Source organism: Mauremys mutica, chromosome 7 (genome assembly GCF_020497125.1).
Source record: "Mauremys mutica isolate MM-2020 ecotype Southern chromosome 7, ASM2049712v1, whole genome shotgun sequence".
NCBI classification, from domain to species: domain Eukaryota; kingdom Metazoa; phylum Chordata; order Testudines; family Geoemydidae; genus Mauremys; species Mauremys mutica.
The window spans coordinates 56801279-56822523 of NC_059078.1; the positions used below are offsets into that span (position 1 = coordinate 56801279).

The following is a 21245-nucleotide window of genomic DNA, read 5'->3' on the forward strand; positions in this document are numbered from 1 at the left end:
CTAACCCAGCTGGACAGCAGCCAGTGACTGGGTCTGAGTCCCAGATGGAGAATATAAATGGGGGCCCAGCTCCATGAGGGAGCCTGGGGCTGCAGAGGCCTGAAAGTACACTCTCTGTGGCCTTCTGCAAATCCCCTTCGGCTGGAGGACGACTTTAGGTACCAGAGGGCTTTACAATCTAAGGTCTTGTCTACACTACAGAGTTCTGTCGATAAAAGTTATGCAGCTTTAAAGCACTTTAATTAAACCGCTGTTGCGTGTCCACACTAGCTCCTTGTATTGGCAGAGTGCATCCACACTAGCAGCTCTTGCATCGACACAGAGCAGTGCACTGTGGGTAGTTATCCCATTGGGCAACTGGCTGCAGGGTGCTTTGGGAAGGGTTTGCAGTGCCTCATGGGGCAGGTACATTGTCACTTGATGCAGGTTTCTCAATCCCATCCTACTAGATTCTATAGGCATCCTACTACATTGCCAGCTACTTTTCAACAGAAGTGTGGGGGAGGAAGCGGGGAGTGTGTGTGTGACGGGGGGAGAGAGTGTGTGGGGGGGGGAGAGTGTGTCTACATGCTGTCTATTTAAATTCAGACAGCTGCCTGAGCAATCAATCCTGAGACGAGGGAGAGGAGAACACCCACATCAGGCCCCCAGCTCTGCACAGCAGTCTCCCCGCCCCCACCCCCAAGCAGCAGCAGCCCACTCTGCCTACTTGCCGCTGTGTGCCCAGAAGAGAAGGATTCCACATTAATGGTTCTCTGGTTCCTTCAGAGTTCTCCCACAGCCTCGTCATTTCACATAAGGTTAGATCAGTGCAAGTTCCACTTGCTGTGCAACCTCTATTGCCGTTCAAGCCCTGAATTTAGCCCCCAATCACAACCACAGCACACAAAAAGAGGCAAAGAGTGCACCGATATAGCTGAAATGTAAAAAGTTCTTTCCCCTTGTCCTCAGTTTTGCTAAAGCAGCAAAACATGGGACACTGGCACTCCTATACTTGAAGCTATGGGTAGGAGCTATGTAACCCACCTGAAATTTTACAACCTTTATTTCAGTGTGGCAAGCACCATTTGCCATATGTTTCTACTGCCCTTGTAGAATCCCCAAGGAGCCTGGTGATGGCCAATATCACAGCTCTAAATTCTGCTGGCTGACCAATGCCCCAGGGATAAAGTGCCTGCCTTGACAGGTGTTCAAATCCTGTTCAAGTTGTTTAATAATGGAGGTTGGACTGAAACATCACATTGCTTCGCTCAGCCAGATCTTGCTTTTGCTCAGTGACCTAAAACAGAGTACATTAGTTCTGTGCTAATGGCCTCACTGTACATTTCACAAAGATGCATGTGGAGGTTTGTTGCTAATCTGGAGGAGTCTGGTCACTGCAAACTGAAAGCCTGGGGAGAAACAGATTTTCTCTCTCACTTAATAAAAGAGAGAGAAATTTATACATCCCCAAGGAATCCAGTGGCAAAGGCTTCCCAATGGGGGGAAACGTGAGGGCAACAACATTCTGAGGAAGTGTCAGAAGCAGCCTAAAAGTGGGACATTCAGGCACCAAACTAGGAATGCCAACTTCGTCAAGTAACCACGTGAAACAAAGTACTCTGCCTGTTCACGCCTGTTCTAAACCTGCATCTGATGTGCCAGACTCAGCAATGCTCATCTGAAACTTGTCTCTTTTAGGGGAAGGGGACATGAGAGGGACACCCCAAAGCTGACAGGATATTTAGGTAGCAAAGAGGACAGAGCTGAAGTTGAGCTATCACAATAGGGGACTGAACGACAAACAGTCAGTTACCAGGATCCAGGAACAGACCCTCTACACATTCCTGTCTCCAGCTCAGATCAGAAATGGGCAAGGATGGCCAACCCAGTAGCTAAAGGTACAAACCACACTAAGGAAGCTGCAGCAGGAGACAGTTTAGAGGACCACATCTGTTAGGTCACTGCCACCCGCTCCCTGGTATGGAGAGGCAGGCAGAGCAACAATGGAACCCATCTTTATGCTGGTGGATGTGATAAAGCCAAAGTTCGGGTCGCAATCCAGTAGTGGGTAGCAGCATGTCAGGCACTGGATCGCTCTGGTCAGCACCGCTGACTGGGACGTTAAAAGTCCCGTCGGCGATGCTGCCCAGCTAAGGCAGGCTAGTGCCTACCTTCTCCAACACCGCACTACGCCCCAGAAGCAGGTCCGGCTTCTAGGCGGGGGGCCACAGGGCTCCGCATGCTGCCCCCCCCCGGGGGGGGTGCCTGTGGGTGAGTTGTGTGCCTCCGCCTAGGAGCTGGATCTGGTGCTGGCTGCTTCCGGGGCGCAGCACGGTCAACGGTGCCAGGACAGGCGGGACGCCTGTCTCTGCACCCCAGCTGTGCTGCTGACCGGGAGCCGCCGGAGGTAAGTCCCATGCCCCAATCCTCTGCCCCAGCCCTGAGCCCCCCCAAACCTGGAACCCCTTCCTGCAGCCCAAACCCCTCATCCCCAGCCCCACCCCAGAGCCTGCAGCCCCAGCCTAGAGCCCTGATCCTCTCCCACATCCCAACCCCCTGCCCCAGCCCAGAGCCCCCTCCCACGCCCTGAACCCCTCATTCCTGGCCTCACCCTGCAGCCCTCACCCCCGCACCCCAACCCTCTGCCCCAGCCCTGAGCCCCCTCCAACACTCCAAACCCCTCATCCCCAGCTCCACTGGGTTGTGGGCATCAACAATTTTCTTTAACTGGTCCCCAGAAAAAAAGTTTGGAAACCACTGATCTAGGAGACAGAGGAATATGGGACGAGAAGGCAACAGCTGCTGGTCAATCAATATAGCAGCACTGAGGTGACTCAATACGAAGCCTCCACTAAGACCAAGATGAGGATGGCACGCGAAGGGAAGATAGGTTAAATCTTTCATGTAAGAAGCCTCTGAAACGGTGCAAATGCATGGCAATCAGATGTGCCAACCCAGCTCTGAGGGCAGGACACAGATGGATGGCAACGTAGCCTCACTCAGCCAGTCTGTTAGCTGAAGGGAAGAACCACTGCAGTCATGGACACCGCTGGAAGACAGAGAGAGAAGCCACAAAACCCCTAGGATGGAGAAAAATGTTCACGCCCAGATAACATGGGAGAGGGAGAGGTCTGCCCCTAACCAGAATGCCTCCAACCACAGCATCAAGAAAGAAGTGATCTGGGTTGGTCAATGGAAAGGCTTCCATGATTTTTAGCATTAGACCCACAAAGGTAAAATAGGTAAAAAAGGTAAAAAGGTAGAATCTATGATTCTATGATTTTTAGCATTAGACCCACAAAGGTAAAATATGTTACAAAGCAAAAATATTTGTTTCTCTCTCTCTTTAGCAAGTTTTAGAACTTAAGGAAATAAGGAACTGAAAGCACCAGCTAGAGCCAGACAGCTGTGAAAGGGCTGTGAAGGCTCCAACAGCTCTTTGGATGCCTCTCAATCTTGCTTTAGAGCACCCACTGTCATCTCAGTCCTGCCCCTCCTGTGCACTGCTCTGTTGTTCCACTCAGTTCTGACCCCTTCCCCTCTACTGGACTGCTAAGCTTCCTTCACAGCCAGGAGAATGTACCTTAGCTTTGTTTCTGTTGCAGAGAAAGGAGCGTGCTGGTGTTTGGAAGGAGGAGGAGGGAGTTCACATGTTGCCATTTGATTAGAGTCCCCAGATATGACACAGTGGCAGAAAGGAGGCTACCCGTTTTCTGTGCATACAGAGCAGTCTGTTAAAGAGAAAAGAAATGCCCCTCCTGCACATTCCAGGCGCTTCATTCTCTGCCTTCCTAACAAGCTCATTAGAACTTTAGGGGTTACAGTTATTCTGCAGGGCTGATGAACCCTCCATAGTTGCCAAAGGTGAATCCAGCTTTATTCTTTTCAGGGAGGAAGGTACCCAACACCTCAGGAGAACTGCTCAGCATGTACACTCCATGGAGGAGTAAAATCTCTTCCAAATATAGGTCTCCTCCCTACCACAATGCCTCCAAGCAAAAGGCTGCATGTCAAAGACTGCACAGATCCCACTTCTGCAAGGGTTTGCCCTAGAGTAATAATATTCACCCACCCTCCCCAGGGAGCCTGGGTGATAGTAAAAGGTCTCTGAGGACAGCACGATTTCACAAGCCTGAAAGATTCCAATAAGACGCGCAGTTGCGTGATCTGCTTCTTTTTCAGCTTTTCCTTTGAGCTGCTGGGAGACGCTGAAGCAGAGACCTGCTGTTCCTAAGTCCACAGCCTTACAGGACCAGCCCTGCCTCCTCCCTGTTTTGCCATGATGTTTTACACAGCAACCAGTGAGAGACTCCTCAGGCTAGTAACCAGCCTCCTTGCATCACTGAACAAGAAGAGCTGGTGCAGAGACATGTCTGGTAACAGAAGCAAGAGCATGCGTTCAGACAGCGAGACTCCCCGTGGAGATGTTTCGTAAGCATGTGCTCTAGAGAAAAGACTTACACATTTCATGGTCTTTTTGGCTGGGGGAGAGAGTGGGAGGGGAAAGAAAGAAGCCTAGTCTTTCACTCAAATCTCATCAGGGAGGACACCCCCAGCCACTGCAATGCTGCATTACACCAGAGCACCTACTACAGCAACACCAAAAATAAATGTATCTCCACTCCTCACCAGCCTGCTCTGGGTAATTGTGCCTTGGCCGTGGAGCCTTCCAGAGGCCAAGCCTCACCACTACCTCAGTAAGGCTCAGTCAGTAGAAGAGAACAGGATAATTATTGCCTCAGCATGCATGGCATAAAACCCCCAGCAGGAGGAGAATAAAAAACAGTCACAGGGTAAAACAAGGAAGGAAACTGTTCCAGTTACAGAGCAGCATCAGAACATAACAGCAGCCATACTGGGTCAGACCAGTGGCCCATCTAGCCCAGTGTCCTGTCTGCCGACAGCAGTTGGTGCCTGGTGCCCCAGAATGAACGAACAGAACAGGCAATTATTGAGTCCAAATCCCAGCTTCTCGTAATCAGAGGCTGAGGACACCCAGAGATGGACCTATCCTCCAGGAACTTTATCTGAACCGCATTTTAGTTTTGGCCTTCACAACATCCTCTGATAATGAGTTCTACAAGTTGTGCGACGTAGCACTTCCATTTCTTTGTTTTAAACCTGCTGTCTATTAATTTCATTAGGTACTTGTGTTATGTGAAGGAGTAAATAACACTTCCTTATTTACGCTCTCCATATCAGTCAAGATTTTATAGACCTGTGTCATACCCCCCTTAGTTGTCTCTTCTCCAAGCTGAAAAGTTCCAGTCTTATTAATCTCACCTCATTTGGAAGCTGTTGCATATCCTTAATAATTTTTGATGCCCTTCTCTGCACCTTTTTCAATTCTAATATATGTCTTTTTTGAGATGGAGTGACCAGAACTGCATGCACTATTCAAGGTGTGAGCATACCATGGATTTATATAAAACCATTACCCACCTTCCATAACTGTTGTTCTTCGAGATGCGTTGCTTGTGTCGATTCCATTATAGATGTGTGTGTGCCCACACACGTGCGGCTGGAGATTTTTGCCTTATTGGTATCCGCAGGGTCAGCAATAGCGCCCTTTGAGTGCCGCACTCATGCATTGGTATATCAGGCGCCGCCGGCCCTATGCCCCTCCAGTTCCTTCTTGCCAGCAACTCCAACAGCGGGGCAGGAGGACGGGTAATGGAAAGGACATGAGCAACACATCTCGAAGAACAACAGTTACGCAAGGTAGGTAACCGTTTTTCCTTATTCGAGTACTTGCTCATGTCGATTCCTTTCTAGGTGACACGCAAGCAGTATCCCTGTGGCAGGCTCAGAGTTCACGGTCATGTAGCTTGCAACACTGCTCCGCCAAAGCCAGCATCGTCTTGGGCTTGCTGGGTGAGTGCACAATGAAAAGTAAACGTGTGGATAGACAACCAGGTAGCGGCCCTGCAGATATCCTGAATTGGCACCTGGGCCAGGAAGGCTGCCAACGAAGCCTGAGCCCTAGTAGAGTGGGCAGTCATGGTTGCCGGTGGAGGCACCTTTGCTAGGTCATAGCAGTAACAGATGTAGGCAATGATCCAGGACAAAATCCTCTGCACAGACCCTGGGTGACCTCTCATCCTGTCTATCACTTCAACGAACAATTGTGTTGACTTACGAAACGGCTTGGCGCTGTCTATGTAGAAGGCAAGCACCCTCCTGATGTTCCGGGCATGCAATTTGCGCTCCTCTGTGGATTTATGAGGCTTCGGAAAGAAGACAGGTAAGTATATGTCTTGGCCGGTATGAAACTGTGAAACCAGCTTGGCCAGGAACACTGGATGCAGCTACAGCTGGACCTTGTCCTTGTAGAACACTGTCTAGGGTGGCTTTGAAGTAAGCACTCTGATCTCAGAGACCCTACGTGCAGACGTTACTGCGATCAGGAAAGAAACTTTCCGGGAGAGGAGGAGAAGGGAGAAGGAAGTTACAGGCTCGAAGGGAGGCCCTATGAGCCATGACAGCATGAGATTCAGGTCCCAGGGAGTGACGGGATCCCTGATATGTGGGTAGAGATGCTCCAGACCTTTCAAAAACAGGACCATCAAGTCGTGAGCGAAGACCAGCCTGCCCTGGAGCAGAGGGTGGAAGGCCGAAATAGTGGACAAGTGGACTTTGATTGAAGACAGGGACAACCCTTGGAGCTTGAGGTGCAGAAGATAGTCCAGGGTCGCCTGCAGTGAGGCTGACTCAGCCCAGATACCCCGGTCCGAGGCCCAGCATGTGAACCTCTTCCACTTGGCCAAGTAGGTTGCTCTGGTGGAGGGCTTTCTGCTACCCAACAAGACCTGCTGGACCCGGGCCGAGCATTCCGTTCTTCTGCATTTAGCCACGCAGAAGCCACGCTGTTAAGTGCAGTGCTGCCAGGTTCAGATGCAGAAGACTGCTGCGGTTCTGGGACAGCAGGTCCAGGCAGAGAGGCAGCTGCAGCGGGGCAAACACTGAAAGGTCCATTAGCGTGCTGAACCAGTGCTGCAAAGGCTACACAGGAGCTATCAGGATAACCTTTGCCCTGTCCTGTTTATTCTTCATGAGGACACTGTGGATTAGGGCACCGGCGGGAAGGCGGACATTAGAATCCCCAACCGTGGGAGCAGAAAGGCATCTGACTGGGAGCCCCTGTGCAATCCCCGGAATGAGCAGACCATGTGGCATTTCCTGTTCTGATGGGACATGAACAGGCATCCACCTGGGGAGTCCCCCATCTCCGGAAGATAATACTGACCGCCTCTGGGTGGAGCAAGCACTCGTGATGAGACGAGAAGATCCTGCTGAGGCGATCTACCACCACATTCTTGGCCCCAGGCAGATGCGCAGCCACCAGATGGATGGCATGCTGCACACAGAAGCCCCAAAAGTGGAGAGCTTCTTGGCAAAGGATCGATAACCTGGCTCCACCCTGCCTGTTGATGTAATACATCGCTGCAGTATTGTCTGTCAGAACCTGCACTACCTTGCCCTTCACGTAAGGCAGGAAAGCCTGGCAGGCCAGGCGAACCGCTTTGAGCTCCATGATCGTCCTGCGACCAGGGGCCTTGCGTGCTCAACTCCCAGTGGGCTCCCCAGCCCAGGTCCAAGGCACTGGAAACCAGGTTCAGCAATGGGGACGGGGCTGTGAAGGGAACTCCCTCCAACACCGATCTGGGGCTCAACCACCAATCTGGGGACTATTGGATGTGAACTGGCACCCTGATCACCTGATTTAGATCGTGTCTGTTGGGGATGTAGACCACCACCAACCACGCTTGCAGTGGCCCGAGATGGAGCTGGGCATGCTGGACCACGTAAGTACATGCGGCCTAACAACTGCAGGCAGGTGTGAGCAGTGGTGAGTGAGTAGTTTTTCCACATGGGATATCAGGTCCGACATGGCCTGGAAAGGTGCCTCTGGAAGGAAGGCTCTGGTTCACGTGGAGTCGAGAACCGCCCCAATGAACTCTATTCGTTGCTCCGGCCTTAAGGTCAATTTCTTTTAGTTTATCATCAACAGGCCCAGATTGCGGCGGGTGGAACGAACCAGTTCAAGGCTCCTTTGCACCTGTCCCTGAGATCTGCCCTTGATAAGCCAATCGTCGACATATGGATAAACCTGAACCCCTCGACGCCTGAGGTAAGCGGCCACCGGTGCCATACCTTTTGTAAACACCCTCGGGGCAGACAAGAGACCAAAGGGCAGCACTGTGAACTGGAAATGACGCCCATCCACCACAAAACGGAGGAATCATCTGCGACCATGGAAGATGGAGATATGGAAATAAAGTGTCCTTCAGACCGAGGGTGGTGTACCAGTCTCCCAGATCCAGAGAGGGGATCATGGAGGCCAGGGAGATCATACGGAACTTCAACTTTTTGAGAGACTTGTTGAGGCGCTGCAGGTCCAGATTGGGTCTTAGACCCCTATTCACTTTCAGGATTAGAGTAGAGTAGAGTAGAACTCTTCCTCCTTCTGTCGCAGGGGACCTCCTCCACTGCCCCCAGCTACATGAGGTTCTCGACAGGGCTGGGAAGGGGGGTGGGGGAGGCAGCCAAGAATTGCAGGGCGTAGCCCTGAGATACAATCTCTAGCACCCAACAGTCCAAGGTGACCCACAACCAGGTCGAATGGTAGGGACGAAGACGGTTGAGGAAAGGATGAGGTGGATCTGGGTAGATGATTGGGGCATCGCCCCTGAGTGCACCCTCAAAACAAACGCTTCTGGCCCTCGACGGGCTGGGTTGTGCAAGTGAGTGGGAGGAAGGAGGGCGGTGACGACTAAAACTCATGTCTCTGTCCTTTCTCCTTGCAGGCCTCTGTCGAGGCTGTCAAGGCCTTGGTGGCAGGGGCGGCCAGAACTGCTTCCTCGCTGACTGCAGCGTATGCAGACCCAGCGAGTGAAGGGTGGCCTGAGTGTCCTTCAGTCCGTGCAGCCTCATGTCAGTCTGCTCTGGAAAGAGTCCAGTCCCCTCAAAGGGAAGTTCCTGGATTGAGGTCTGCGTTTCCTGGGACAAGCCAGTGGTCTGAAGCCAGGAGCTGTGCAACATGACCACGGCCGACACGACCACCCTAGCTGTCGAATCGGCTGCATCCCATGTCATCTGGAGGGAGCACCTTGCAGCTGTCGTACCCTCCTCCACCAGGGCCCCGAATTCCTGGGCCAAGTCCTGGGGCAGCGAGTCCTTGAACTTACAGAGGAGTCCCATAAGTTGAAGTTGCACCTCCCCAAGAGAGCCTGGTGGTTAGCCACCCAGAACTGAAGGCTGGCCGTTGAATAAATCTTTCTCCCAAAAAGGGTCCAGTCTCTTGGCCTCTTTATTTTTGGGGGCTGAACTGGTTTGCCCCCATCTGTCCTTCTCATTGGCTGCCAAGATGACCAGCAAGGCCAGAGGAGGGTGGGTATACAAATATTTGAATCCCCTGGCCGGGACAAAATACTTTTTTTCTGCCCTCTTGGAAGTGGGAGGGATGGAAGGAGGAGTTGCCAAAGGGCTTTTGCTATTTTTAGGACCCCATCCTGTACTGGTAACACAACATGGGTGGGAGTAGAGGTCAAGAGTACATTGAACAGGGTGTTCGCCTCTTGGGCCATCTCTTCCACTTCCAAGCCCAAGTTCGTAGCCACCCTACGAAGCAGGGCCTGATATTCTTTAAAATCGTCCAACGGGCTGGCACAGGAGGGGCCTGCCACAGCCTCATCCAGGGACAACGACGACAACTGGGTCACTGGGGGAGGGGAAGAGGGCTTTGAGGTGGGCGCTTGCTCCTCTCCCCCAGCCTCCGAGTGCGTCTTGAGCACAGAGTTCAGTGCCGCTGGTTGCTGCTCTGAGGCAGCGGCCGAGGAATGGACTGACTGAGGCATCAGCTTCACAGGCATGCCCCACGCGCCCCAGTAGGGCCATTACGCCAGCCACTGGCCCCGCTGCCCTGACGGCATCATGGAGATCGACGCAGCCTCAGGTGCCCAATCGCTCTGATGCTGTCATGGTGAAGGGCTGAATTCCCTTTCTGAACCAGAGGAATCAGCTTCTGGTGACCACGGAGGGGATATCGAAGCTTGTGTCTCATGGCTAACTGTGGCCGCAGGAGACCGGTGCCTCCAATAGGTGGATCGGGGGGGGGGGGGGGGGGGACCACAGGGGGATTGTTACCGCAACGCAGACTGCTCCCATGGTCTAGGAGACTGGGATCTGCACTGAGGAGACAGCCGGCGGGAGGATGATTGGTGACAGCGATACAGTGATCAGTGTCTTCCTCTAGACGACCCGCATTGAGAAATCAGAGACGGTGAGTGCAGTGCAGGCGATCTAGGACATCCTGCAGAAGACAGAGACCTGGAGCATGCAGACGGAGAGCCTGTCTCATCTCTGGAGACCAGCATCATTCGCCCGTACTCTGGGTGGTCTTTACGGCTGGCTTGCCCTCACTGGGAGCCTTTGCTTGTGACCTGTGACACATGCGGTGCTGGTAGAGGCCTCAGCTCTCTGGGCACTGGGAGAGCCTGGGAAGGCATCGGCCCTGCCACCAGTCTGGGTCCCCTACCGCTCCCTGGAGTCGATGGCAGATCCCTTGGGGGACTAGGGGGCCCATCAGCATGGGGCATCCCCATGTGGCTCCGGTGTGGGCTGCCAGCCCAAACTGGGTCCTTTGCCCTTCTTGCTCAGTGCTGGTGTGTCGACCTTCTTTGACCTCCCCTTAGGCACTGGGGCTGGGGGTGTGCTGTGTACCGAGGTGCTCAGGGCAGTCTAGCCAGGAAGGCTCAGACGCTGGGCGGACAGCAGCCTCCATATAAGCGAGGACTGGCCCGTCTCCCAAGATCTTAAAGATGATCCCTCACTCTCACAGATCCTGGGAGACAGGCCAGTCCTCGCTTATAGACAGCCTCCCAACCTGAAGCAAATACTCACCAGCAACCGCACACCATACAACATAAACACTAACCCAGGAACCTATCCTTGCAACAAAGCCCGATGCCAGCTCTGTTCACATATCTATTCAAGTGACACCATCATAGGACCTAATCACATCAGTCACGCCATCAGAGGCTCGTTCACCTGCACATCTACCAACGTGATATATGCCATCATGTGCCAGCAATGCCCCGCTGCCATGTACATTAGCCAAACCGGACAGTCGCTACGCAAAAGAATAAATGGACACAAATCTGACATCAGGAATCATAACATTCAAAAACCAGTGGGAGAACACTTCCACCTCTCTAACCACTCAGTGACAGACTTGAAGGTGGCAATTTTGCAACAAAAAAACTTCAAAAACAGACTCCAAAGAGAGACTGCTGAACTTGAATTAATATGCAAATTAGACACAATTAACTCAGGCCTAAACAGAGACTGGGAATGGTTGGGTCATTACACTAATTGAATCTAGTTCCCTATGTTAAGTTCTCCTCACACCTTCTATGGGTCATCTTAATTATCACTTCAAAAGTTTTTTTTCTCCTGCTGATGATAGCTCATCTCAATTGATTAGACTCTTCCTGTTGGTATGCATACTTCCACCTTTTCATGTTCTCTGTATGTATAAATATCTCCTGTCTGTGTGTTCCATTCTATGCATCCGAAGAAGTGAACTGCTATTTACCTCTCTCCATTCTGAAAACTGACCATTTATTTCCACCCTTTGTTTCCTGTCATTTAACCAGCAGGGCAAGTCTGGGGCTTCAACTGAAAGCACAAACCTGGATGAATAAAGTGCTCCCTTCCTGGGAGAGGAGAAGAGTTGCACTTAGTGACAGGTATGGAAGTCCTCATTCCCTGGACTTTTCTACTCATCCTTGCTCTTAACAGCTGGTTATCAGGTGTAAGTCGCCATCTGGAGTTATGGCTTACACCCTGGGGAATGGACCCTTTCTGAACTCCAGAACCAGAGGCTGCACACTGTAGCCCATAGAGCTAGCATTTATTTTATTCAGCAGTAATGCAAGGAACCTACAGGCCTGTCTCTTGTGTGCCAAAACAGACACACATAAATATAGGCTTGAGGCCTATACACTTTGGCACACATGAATGGCTTGTCGGTCACCCCTGAGTTTGGGGAAACTGAGAACAGACTGTATAAGAGGAGGGGTTGTCCATAACACCACCAGCCAGCCACAGGAACATGAGCTAACCCTGGCTTTTGGATATGTTAGGATGGGAACATCTACAGATGTGTGACCACAAGAGTGCCATGGCAACAAACTGACATATATGATAACAAGTTGAGATCATTAACATCCTAACCTATAGGAGAAGGGCCCCCCAACATTAGTAATGTGAGGAATACAAATAAGGAAGAGGGGAGAAACCCCGACTGAATATGCATTAGACAAAGTGGTATCAGCGTAACGTTATAAAAGTTGTATCCCAGCCTGGGGGCAGGAGGAGAGCGAGATGTAGCCCTTGGGAGGTGCCAGGATGATGGCCACTGGTGGTGATGATGATGAAGAAGATGATGGATAACATTTCAGGTTGCTCTACAAGGGATGGTATGAGTAAATGGATGTTCTGATACATGTTCTGTTATCTCTAGCTACCTTGCTGAGTTAAAGTGTTTGTGACTTTGCTAAATGTATTAATAAACTATTTCAAATACAGACAGGTTCCTAAAGTGGGAATGTTGTGGCTGTGCACTTTGGGGTTCCCAACTGAACAGTAATACTAACAATACTGGGCCTGATCTCAGGACAAGAACCCATCAAACCTCAGAGTGATCACTGGAAATTCTTAAGTAACCAACATAATGAATATCCGATTCATAGATCAGGCTAAAAGACACACAAGGAGAGTGAACTAAGGAAACAGTGATTTCCTTCAACAGGGAGCACAGAGTCCCTGGCCTGTGAGGGTGGAGAAAGCAGTACTGCTTGCCTTTTCGCCACTCAGATGTAACTGACATAGTGAAATGGTTACACTCTGACCCAACAGATCCCTGACGGGTGGGTGGAACTCCCCCTCCCCACAACCCTCAGCCCTGTCAATGGAACGAAGGGGTGAGACAGGGAGATTTTCATGGGTGCTGCTGGCCTTCGTCATCCTCTGACAATAGCTCTGCAAAAAAGCAAAATCTTCCCACACCCAGGAGCTGAACCGCACATGCCAGGGCTTGTGCCAGACGGGATCAGATCTTTGGTCCCTCCAGCCCGGTGTCCTGCCTCAGGCAACAGCTACTACCCAAAGCTTCGGGAGAAGGAAATCCTATAACACTCCTTGCTAGTTGTACGCTGTGCAGGTAAGAGGTGTGGGGATCTGACCCAGCAGCTCCCTAACAACCCATTCTTCAGAGGACAGCTCCAGCCCTGGGGCAGCCCCAGGGAGATAGCTGCCTGCTAGTAAATGGACTGAAAAAGGAACGGGGAGGTAGAAAAGCTTGGACCTACCTTCACTCCATCCGACTTCTTGTTCAATAGGCTTTTGGTAGCTGCAGAGAAAAACAGGACAAGCTGGTGAGGGTTTGGTTTTAAATCTCTCTTCCCTTCCCTTCCAGATTGCAGGAGAATTAAAGGGACAACCCCCTGCTAATTTCTCTTGGTAATGATGAAAGCAGCAGAGGTGAAACTGTTGTGTCACTATCCATCACAATCACATTGACAGAGGGGAAGGTAGCCTGCCCTTTCTATTCAACACTCAGTGTTAGGCCAGCGACGCTCCCACCCTCCATAACCTCACTGAGATCCAGTGTCCAACAACAGTGCAGAGCTCCCGAGGTGAGTTTACTTCAAGCCCTCTACTCTCGCACAGCCTCCCCTTCCTCCCAAAATGACAGCCATTACAGAAAAAGCTGAAGACATCTGCTAGATTCTAGTATCCGGACAGAGATTTAACCTCAAGTACAGCTATTTACATAAGGGAGACTTTATTTATGAAGGTGGGGGAGGTGTTGATAATGCAGAGAAATCCTAATCACTGCCAAGACGCAAAATTAGCCAGAGAAATGTCTGGGATAACGGCAAGGAATAAAACAGGAGCAAGGACTTTGGTGGGGGAGGAGAGGAGAAGGCAGCGCTGCCAGCTGGTAAAGAGAGACTGTGAAAAAAGAAGAGAAGGGAAGGCTGAATTTCTTCATTGACGGTGATGGAAGCTCTGCCATGCTTGGTCTGAACAACTAGAACTAGAACTGAGAAATCAACAGACAGACAGACAGAGAGACATACACAGGGCACAGTGTCTGGCAGTGCACGAGAGAGAGAATGTGTCCACCCCTCCTCCCCCCCCACAGTGTGCACATCTGGCCATGTGCACATATGCATGATCAGGGTAGGCAGGGCTTGCATATGGAACAGGAAAGTGACACATTAACAGTGGTTGTCAGCAATGGGCCTCCCTGCCTCCAGTCTCAGTGGATACAGAACAGTTTGGTTAACTAATGTGGATGGTGCCCAGCTGTTTCCACTCCCTTGGCAAGAAGCACATGAGGCACCCGCTATGACAAGGAGTTGACATGCCTTTCCTAAACAGCTATTTTAAAACGTCTGGCCTCATCAGCACGAGCAGGTACCAGATTGGAATGCTAACCCCAGTGAGGACACTGACAAAGAAACACAGAGAGAGAGGAAGAGTAAGTGACAGAATGTGCAACATCAAACCTGCCTTGTTTAGAACCTCTGATGAAACACTCCATTGTCCTACCACTCCCAGAAGACATGCTGGTAAACTGGCACTCAGTGTGTTGTGCTTTTCTCAGGATTTGTCTACAATTAGACAAAAAGGCATTGCAACGAACCAGCAACTGCAAGGCCTTAACTCCTCAACTCCACGCTCATACACCTCAGCTATCCTATATGGCCGACAGACATCAGTTATACTGTTTAGACAACACTTGGGACAACACTTTTAGCTCAGCTCAGGCTGAAATGGTGCAGACAACAGATGCTTCTCTCCAATACCAAGGGAAAAAACCACCATAACTTGGCAGCTGCCATGGCTGAGCTGGCCCTAACTCTACTCCATAATGCAAGCATCTCATGTCTGGAATTTGCCTTAAAGCTCCAGCTCCCCAAAACAGCACAGAGCAGGCCTGCACTACTGCCCCATGTCCTGGGGGCCCAGAAACAAGCTAGGAGTCTGCTGATTCTTCACTCTCCACCCTTCCAGACACTCCCATTTACCTCTGTAGACAGGTAAAACATTATGAAGTCACACCAGGGACCACGGCTTCCGCAGACAGCTTCCACACCTGCCTACACTAGTTGGGCCTCTAGCGGAGACAGTCTTCCCACCTGCCCCAGGCATTGTGGATGCCAGCCTAGCCTCTAGCAGAGAGCACCTCCCACCCAGCCCAGCACCCTGCAATACCAGCCATGGCCCTGGCAGATACAGCTTCCCCTCCCACCCTTTTGCTGGTACCCACTGTCAGCATTTCAGTTACATATAGTTCTCTCACAATCCAGTTACTGGTCCAGCAGTGCAGAAAGAAATTCAGTTGGTTGCTCATTTAGCTCATGCATCATCAGGATTTGTAAGGATACTCTAAAGATACAGGAGATGCACTCTCTCACAGTGACAAAGAGGCGGCAGACATACCAAGCAAAGGAGAGACTACGTAATTTACCCACTGGTTAATCTGTACACGTTAACCGACAGAAATCACAGAGGATGTGGGTGCGATTTCTACAGCTAGTGACAGACAGACAGGACTTACTTTAATGAGAGGAGCAGACAAGCAGTTTGGCAAAGGTCTTGTGCACCCATACTTTGCTGGTCTCCAAGCATGGGACACTGACCGCATCCCTCCCCACCGCTCTCCCCACCGCCTCTATGTAAGGAGATTCAAAACCCCCTTCCCTCCACAGTGCTGTTAAGAGTCCCTACTGCAAGTCCTACAATTTAACTGTACTTCTATTCCGTGTTTAACATCTCCATTAATCTCTGATGAGAAGCACAGAGCACAACCTCTGTCCCCCACCCCCTCTGCCAGTCAGGCATGTTTTGTTTTAGCCTCTGAGGAAAATGAAAGTCAGCCCCTTAGGCTCACGGTCTTGGCATTAAGAGTCACAAACCCCTCATGCTGAACTCATCAGCAATGAACACCGGACACTCTGGATGTGCTGAGGGGCAGCGTTTCATATGGGACCAAAATACCAACTCCAAACAATGCCATAGACTGCTTCTCCGAGCCCAATTCCTCTCACTCTTCTTTCTCAACAACAGTCCTTTGGTCTGTGTGCTCCGCAGTCGCCTCACCTCAGGTCACACCACATGTCAGTGATTGCCAGTATCAATTTGGCCACCCAGAATTTCATGGCTTCCACCCCTACACTTAGCTCACTAGCCAGTATTGGCTCCCTCAGCCCTGCATTGCATTTTTTGTGGGTGGCAGGAAGGAAGAGCACTGAATTCAGCTTTGTGAAATGTGACTGCCCCCCAGCAGCCTGACAGAGAGCCTTTCCTTCTTGCTTTAAGCCAATACTGTACTGGGAACAGAGACCCTACGGCTCTCTACTGTCCTAATTCAACCCATCTTATAGAAGAAATGGAAGCAGAGGGGAACCCAGTCCCATGTCATCCTAGGACATAGTAGCTGGTTATTTGAGAGCAACCCACCATTGTAGGGTAACAATCAACCCGATCCATCTCAGTACAACAGGGTTCTGAAGAGCGCAGGCAAACAAAGCCCTTTAGTTTGGGCTTCCCAAGGTTTTAAATTCAGATTCTTGAGCTAATCTGCTCAGCCCCATCTTCTGAAATAGCAGGCACTAGCCACACACACATAATCCCCCCTCCCAACTCTCATGTGCTGGTCTTGCTGCAGGGACCTATACATGTCTGGCCTGCAGATCTGGTTAGTAATTCAGTAAGATCAATGTGGTGATGGTTCCAGATTAGATGAAATCTGTTCTGCATGCCAATTTCTCAGCCAGCAAGCATGGATGACGTCTCACTGGGTGCACAGGCACTGGCATGCTGTTTTTTATTGGCAGTGAGTGGGTGTGGGCTAGGTTCAGGCACTCAGGAGATAACAGGACTCATGCCACGTACCTTGCTCAGCCAGGCCGGCAGCACTCATGGCGGCCGAAGCAGGGGCGGAGCTCTGCCTGCCAACTGATTGGTCAGAATCATTCAGTGGGAGGAGCCGTAATAAAGCAATAAAGGCCAATCAGCAACAAGAGAGAGCAAGATGCAAGTAAATTAGAGTTAAGGAAAGGTGGGGAGAAAATAATGTAAAGTTCTGAATTAAAATTTATTTATGTCCTTCAAATACAAAGACAAAACCAAACTGGACTACAGAGACCAGTCTGGGGGGGATTCCAAGGACCTGGGAATGACGTTTGGAAAGCCATGGATTTAATCATAAGTTTTGAGAACCAATTTGCAAGCTATGGATTTCGATGTCAGCGAAGCCAGAAGGAACAAACAGTGGGGGTTCTGGTCTGATTTGTTTATTTTAAAGTCAATGGGCCTGTAGTGAAGTGTTTTGGGAGAGGCTCTGGAGGAGGCTGCAGACCCCATCTAAATCTTGTCATGAAGTCATGTATTAACATACAACAAAACCCAACATGAGTAAGAATAGATAAACATATCAAATAGAGGGGAAAAAGAACCTCTCAAGCTGGAGGGCATCCATGACAAATCTTTCTGTGGTAGAAAAACTAAATTCCACAAGAACAGCTAACACAACCAACCCTCTGGCAGCCTGGAGTTCTTATCCCTAAACATGTAGAGTTTGGGAGTGAAAAGCTCTGGCCTCACCCAGAGTCAGGGGTGCTTAAAAGTGAAGTCAGATTCTTCGGACACAGCGACAGAGATCTGGAACTGTAAAAGGAGGTGGTGCTAAAGATAGGGCTACACGCTGGTATTTAAACATGGTTCTGAGCAGCAAGCACCACAACTTGTCTAAATGAAGGAGCTTCAAAGATTTTTTTTCAATATAGAGATTGCCTCATATCTCAAATTGCCTATCACTTGGAGCTGGGACAAATTCCTCTGATGTCAAGGGAGAGTGACAAAGGAAAGAGAGGCTGGAAACAAATACACTTTCATGAAGGAGTGAGACATTTGTTTCCCTCTGTCCTGCCACCAGGAATATTCAGAAATTTGTCCATAAGCTCATAGGGAACAGGCCCATCTCAAAGAGAGGAGACACAGTGAATGCTGGCTGCAGAAATACTTTTTTCACCTCTCAGTTTTAGCACGGATTTTCTAAAGGAGCCAGGAAGGAATCTTGGTAAGAAACTTCTAGACCCAGAAATTCTACAACAGGGAATCTCTTCTCTTTCGAAAACAAGATGTCAAATGGACAGTTAATTTAGCAGCTTTTTATAAATCAAAACCACCAAAACCTCCACAAAAACTCACCCAAAGACTGTCAGAGATGAAGCAATTCCACATTTGATAGATTAGCACTAAAACAGGAACCAAAAGCACTAGGGGGATTTGAGCACCTCTTTATCGATCCCTTCTGACCTCACCCTGTAGTGCACTTGTGTAACACGTCAAGGCATATAAACACCACTGACTCCACTGCAAAGGTCCAAGAGGTTGTGCACCCTCCAAGAATATTTATATACTAAGATCCATTTGTGATGGAGAAGACAATTGGTCCTGCTTAATGCCTGGGGCTCCCTACATGCTTCCAATAATACAAATAAATAATAATAATTTCTCCCTCTGGTGAACACTGGTATTTTTTCTTCCTGTATTTCAAACAGAGTAGAAGAGCTCTAGAGAGTTTCTGGTTCAGTTCTTTATCTGTGTGCTAGGATCATCAATGTTAGCAGCTGCAGGGAACACAGACGTGGAAACCATATGTGTTAGTTAGCTGCTGCTGCAATACTGACAGGGAGGAGATATCTGTTATTTGTCCATCCTATAAAAGTTTGATTTTAAAATAAACTCCTTTGTGATGGAGTGGGGCCAAGGGGTCTTTAAAATAGAGATATTTAGAATCCAGAGGTCATTTCTCACTAGATCTTAATATACACAAATATCTGAGGCCTAAACTACTTGACAGCATCCTCCTTAAGAGGCAAATTAGTGAGGGAGAAGTGGTGGGGAGTGTTGTCTATTGTACACCTGTTTAACTCCTGAAGGAATAGGGGCCTCCATGACTACAGCTGGTGGAATGCATTTGAGGAAGTGTGACCATCTTCTGTGATCTCATAGGATGACAGCAACCTTCAAGAGATGCCCACTAACACCAAACTCACCTTAACCGCCATTGCTCAGCATAAACCAGGAGGTGTGCCACCCAAGTCTATCACAGAGCCTCTCAACACTGCTCCTGGATTCACAGGGAGAATATCCCTTCTGCCACTGGATCAGTAACCCAAGGCCTCCATGCGTCGGACATAGGAACACAGAGACTGGGGCATCCCACGACTGAACTGAAATAACTTGTGTAACCATCTGCCATGATGGTGACTGAGGCACAATTACTCTAGTAATTGTCATGTAAAGTTGCAGTTATTTCAAAGAATAAGTATTCTCCACTGCACTCCAATCATTCTATCTGAAAGTCTCTGACCTTTCCTCTGGAAATGTCCACTGACTTGCTATTGAAACATGGCTCAGGAGAAACAGCTCCCAGCAATTTACATGACTGATAGCTTAGCGTTTCATGTTCCCAAGGTGCCGACAGGTCGCCAGATGGGGGTGAGTTATCTGTGTGGCACTCTTCCCCCTGATGAAGAGGTATTTTCTGACTCCAGCCTTGCTGTAACACTCACATATTCAGGCATTAGACAAGAACATCAGAGTGCTTAGGAGGGCAACAAGCACATCAGGAAAAGTCAGCTAGATGGAAAGAGCTGCACTCAACAACTCCCTCTTCCCCATGAGGGCAGGGATGGAGGGAGGCATTTATTCCTCAGCACGACTACATTCATTCTGTAGAAGGAACTAATGAGGGTGAGAGAGAACATGAAAAGCAGCCAGTCACTTCGAATGGACAGGATAAACAAGCAGAGAGTGAGGGAGAGAAAAGGGGAGGGGAAAGGAGGAAAAGCAGCTTAAAAAAAAGGAGCAAACCTCTCTGTTAATATATAAGTTAACCCTTTTATTTGAATTTCTCCCCCCCTGCTCAGGCTACTAAAGTTAGCAGGGGGGAAAATGTGCACCTGCATTTTGCCCATACGCTTCATATTGTCAAATTTCCAAACAACTAGTCCCAGGCACGCACAGGTCTGCAATGCAATGAGATCAAATGGCACTTTCAGAGGAATTAATCTGCTTCAGCTCCACAGGAAAGTCTCATGGGCAGGATCTGAGATTGCCTTTCCATCTCCCAGATGTACCTTGCTTCCCCACACTTTGGGGCAAAGGAGGGGAGGCAGAATTCATTGAAGCTCAAGCTTCGAGTACTCAACCCAGGGGCATCCTCTTTGGCTTCTATCATCATCAACCAGGGAAATCCTGGTTCTCTTTCGTGTGGCTGTTACTGGAGAAGGTGTATGGAGCAGACAGATAGCCCTGTGGTTTTTCCATTAGCCTCTGCCGACCCCACACAGAATCAAACATCCTTAAGCCAGGTTAACACAGGAAATCAGACACGGAAGACAGAAAGTTAGTTTTTAAGGGCCAGGTTTGTAAAGGCATTTAGGTGCTGGTATGTTCAGTACTGCAATGCCTAACTGATTTAGGAGCCTAAGTGTCATTTTCAAAAGCGATCCAGGCATGTAGGAGCCTAAATTCCATTGACTAAGTGCCTAAATCCCCTTCAAAAATGATATTTGGGCTCCTAAATCAGTTAGGCATTGCAATGCTGAGCACAGCAACACCAAAACACCTTTAAAAAACTGGACCTAAGTCTGTTTCAGAAGACGTTTTCAAACATCTCACTACTGCTGCAGAAATCCACCTTCTAAAACATCTACCCCTGTGCATTTATGTGGCATGCAACGTGAGAGTGGAGACTTATAAGGTTCAGATGGTTGGTCTGCCCCTTGGGCTGGAGTTCTTGCCAGACCCACTGAGTGTTCCAGCACGTCCTCCATTCAGTAGGTTGAGGATATGGCAAGAATACCCTTTTGTAGCATTTCAGCACCCCCCACTTCCTGCCGTAAGCAGGCTGGGAAGAGGCAGGAATGCAAAGATGCCAAACAAAAAAAGTTTTAACGGACTTTTTGTGAACCTCAGAGAAGTTTGGGGGTTGGTGTAACAGGAGGACAAAGGCTGGTGGTGGCCCTCATTGTCACATAATTTCATTTGCCCTGCCGAAGTATAATTTCACTCTTACACCAGAAAAAAATGCACAGTTGAGAAAATAATTAAATCAACAGGATCCAGAGATGGGAGTAAAAAGGAAGTTTACTCACCAGCAAGTGGAGTTTTCA

At 49.6% G+C, this 21245-nt stretch overlaps 1 protein-coding gene across 16 annotated transcripts in view; it reads right to left on the reverse strand.

Annotated features, from left to right (window-relative positions):
- CAMK2G (calcium/calmodulin dependent protein kinase II gamma) overlaps window positions 1-21245 on the reverse strand; it is a 165861-nt gene that overhangs the window by 31746 nt on the left and 112870 nt on the right. For 15 of the 16 annotated variants that reach the window (XM_045024386.1, XM_045024385.1, XM_045024384.1 and 12 more), the window contains exon 13: window positions 13356-13396. In XM_045024386.1, the coding sequence (XP_044880321.1) occupies window positions 13356-13396 (41 nt within the window). Of the gene's footprint in view, window positions 1-13355; window positions 13397-16953; window positions 17017-21245 lie in introns of all 16 variants that reach the window. The other variant, XM_045024394.1, reaches the window with a different exon arrangement.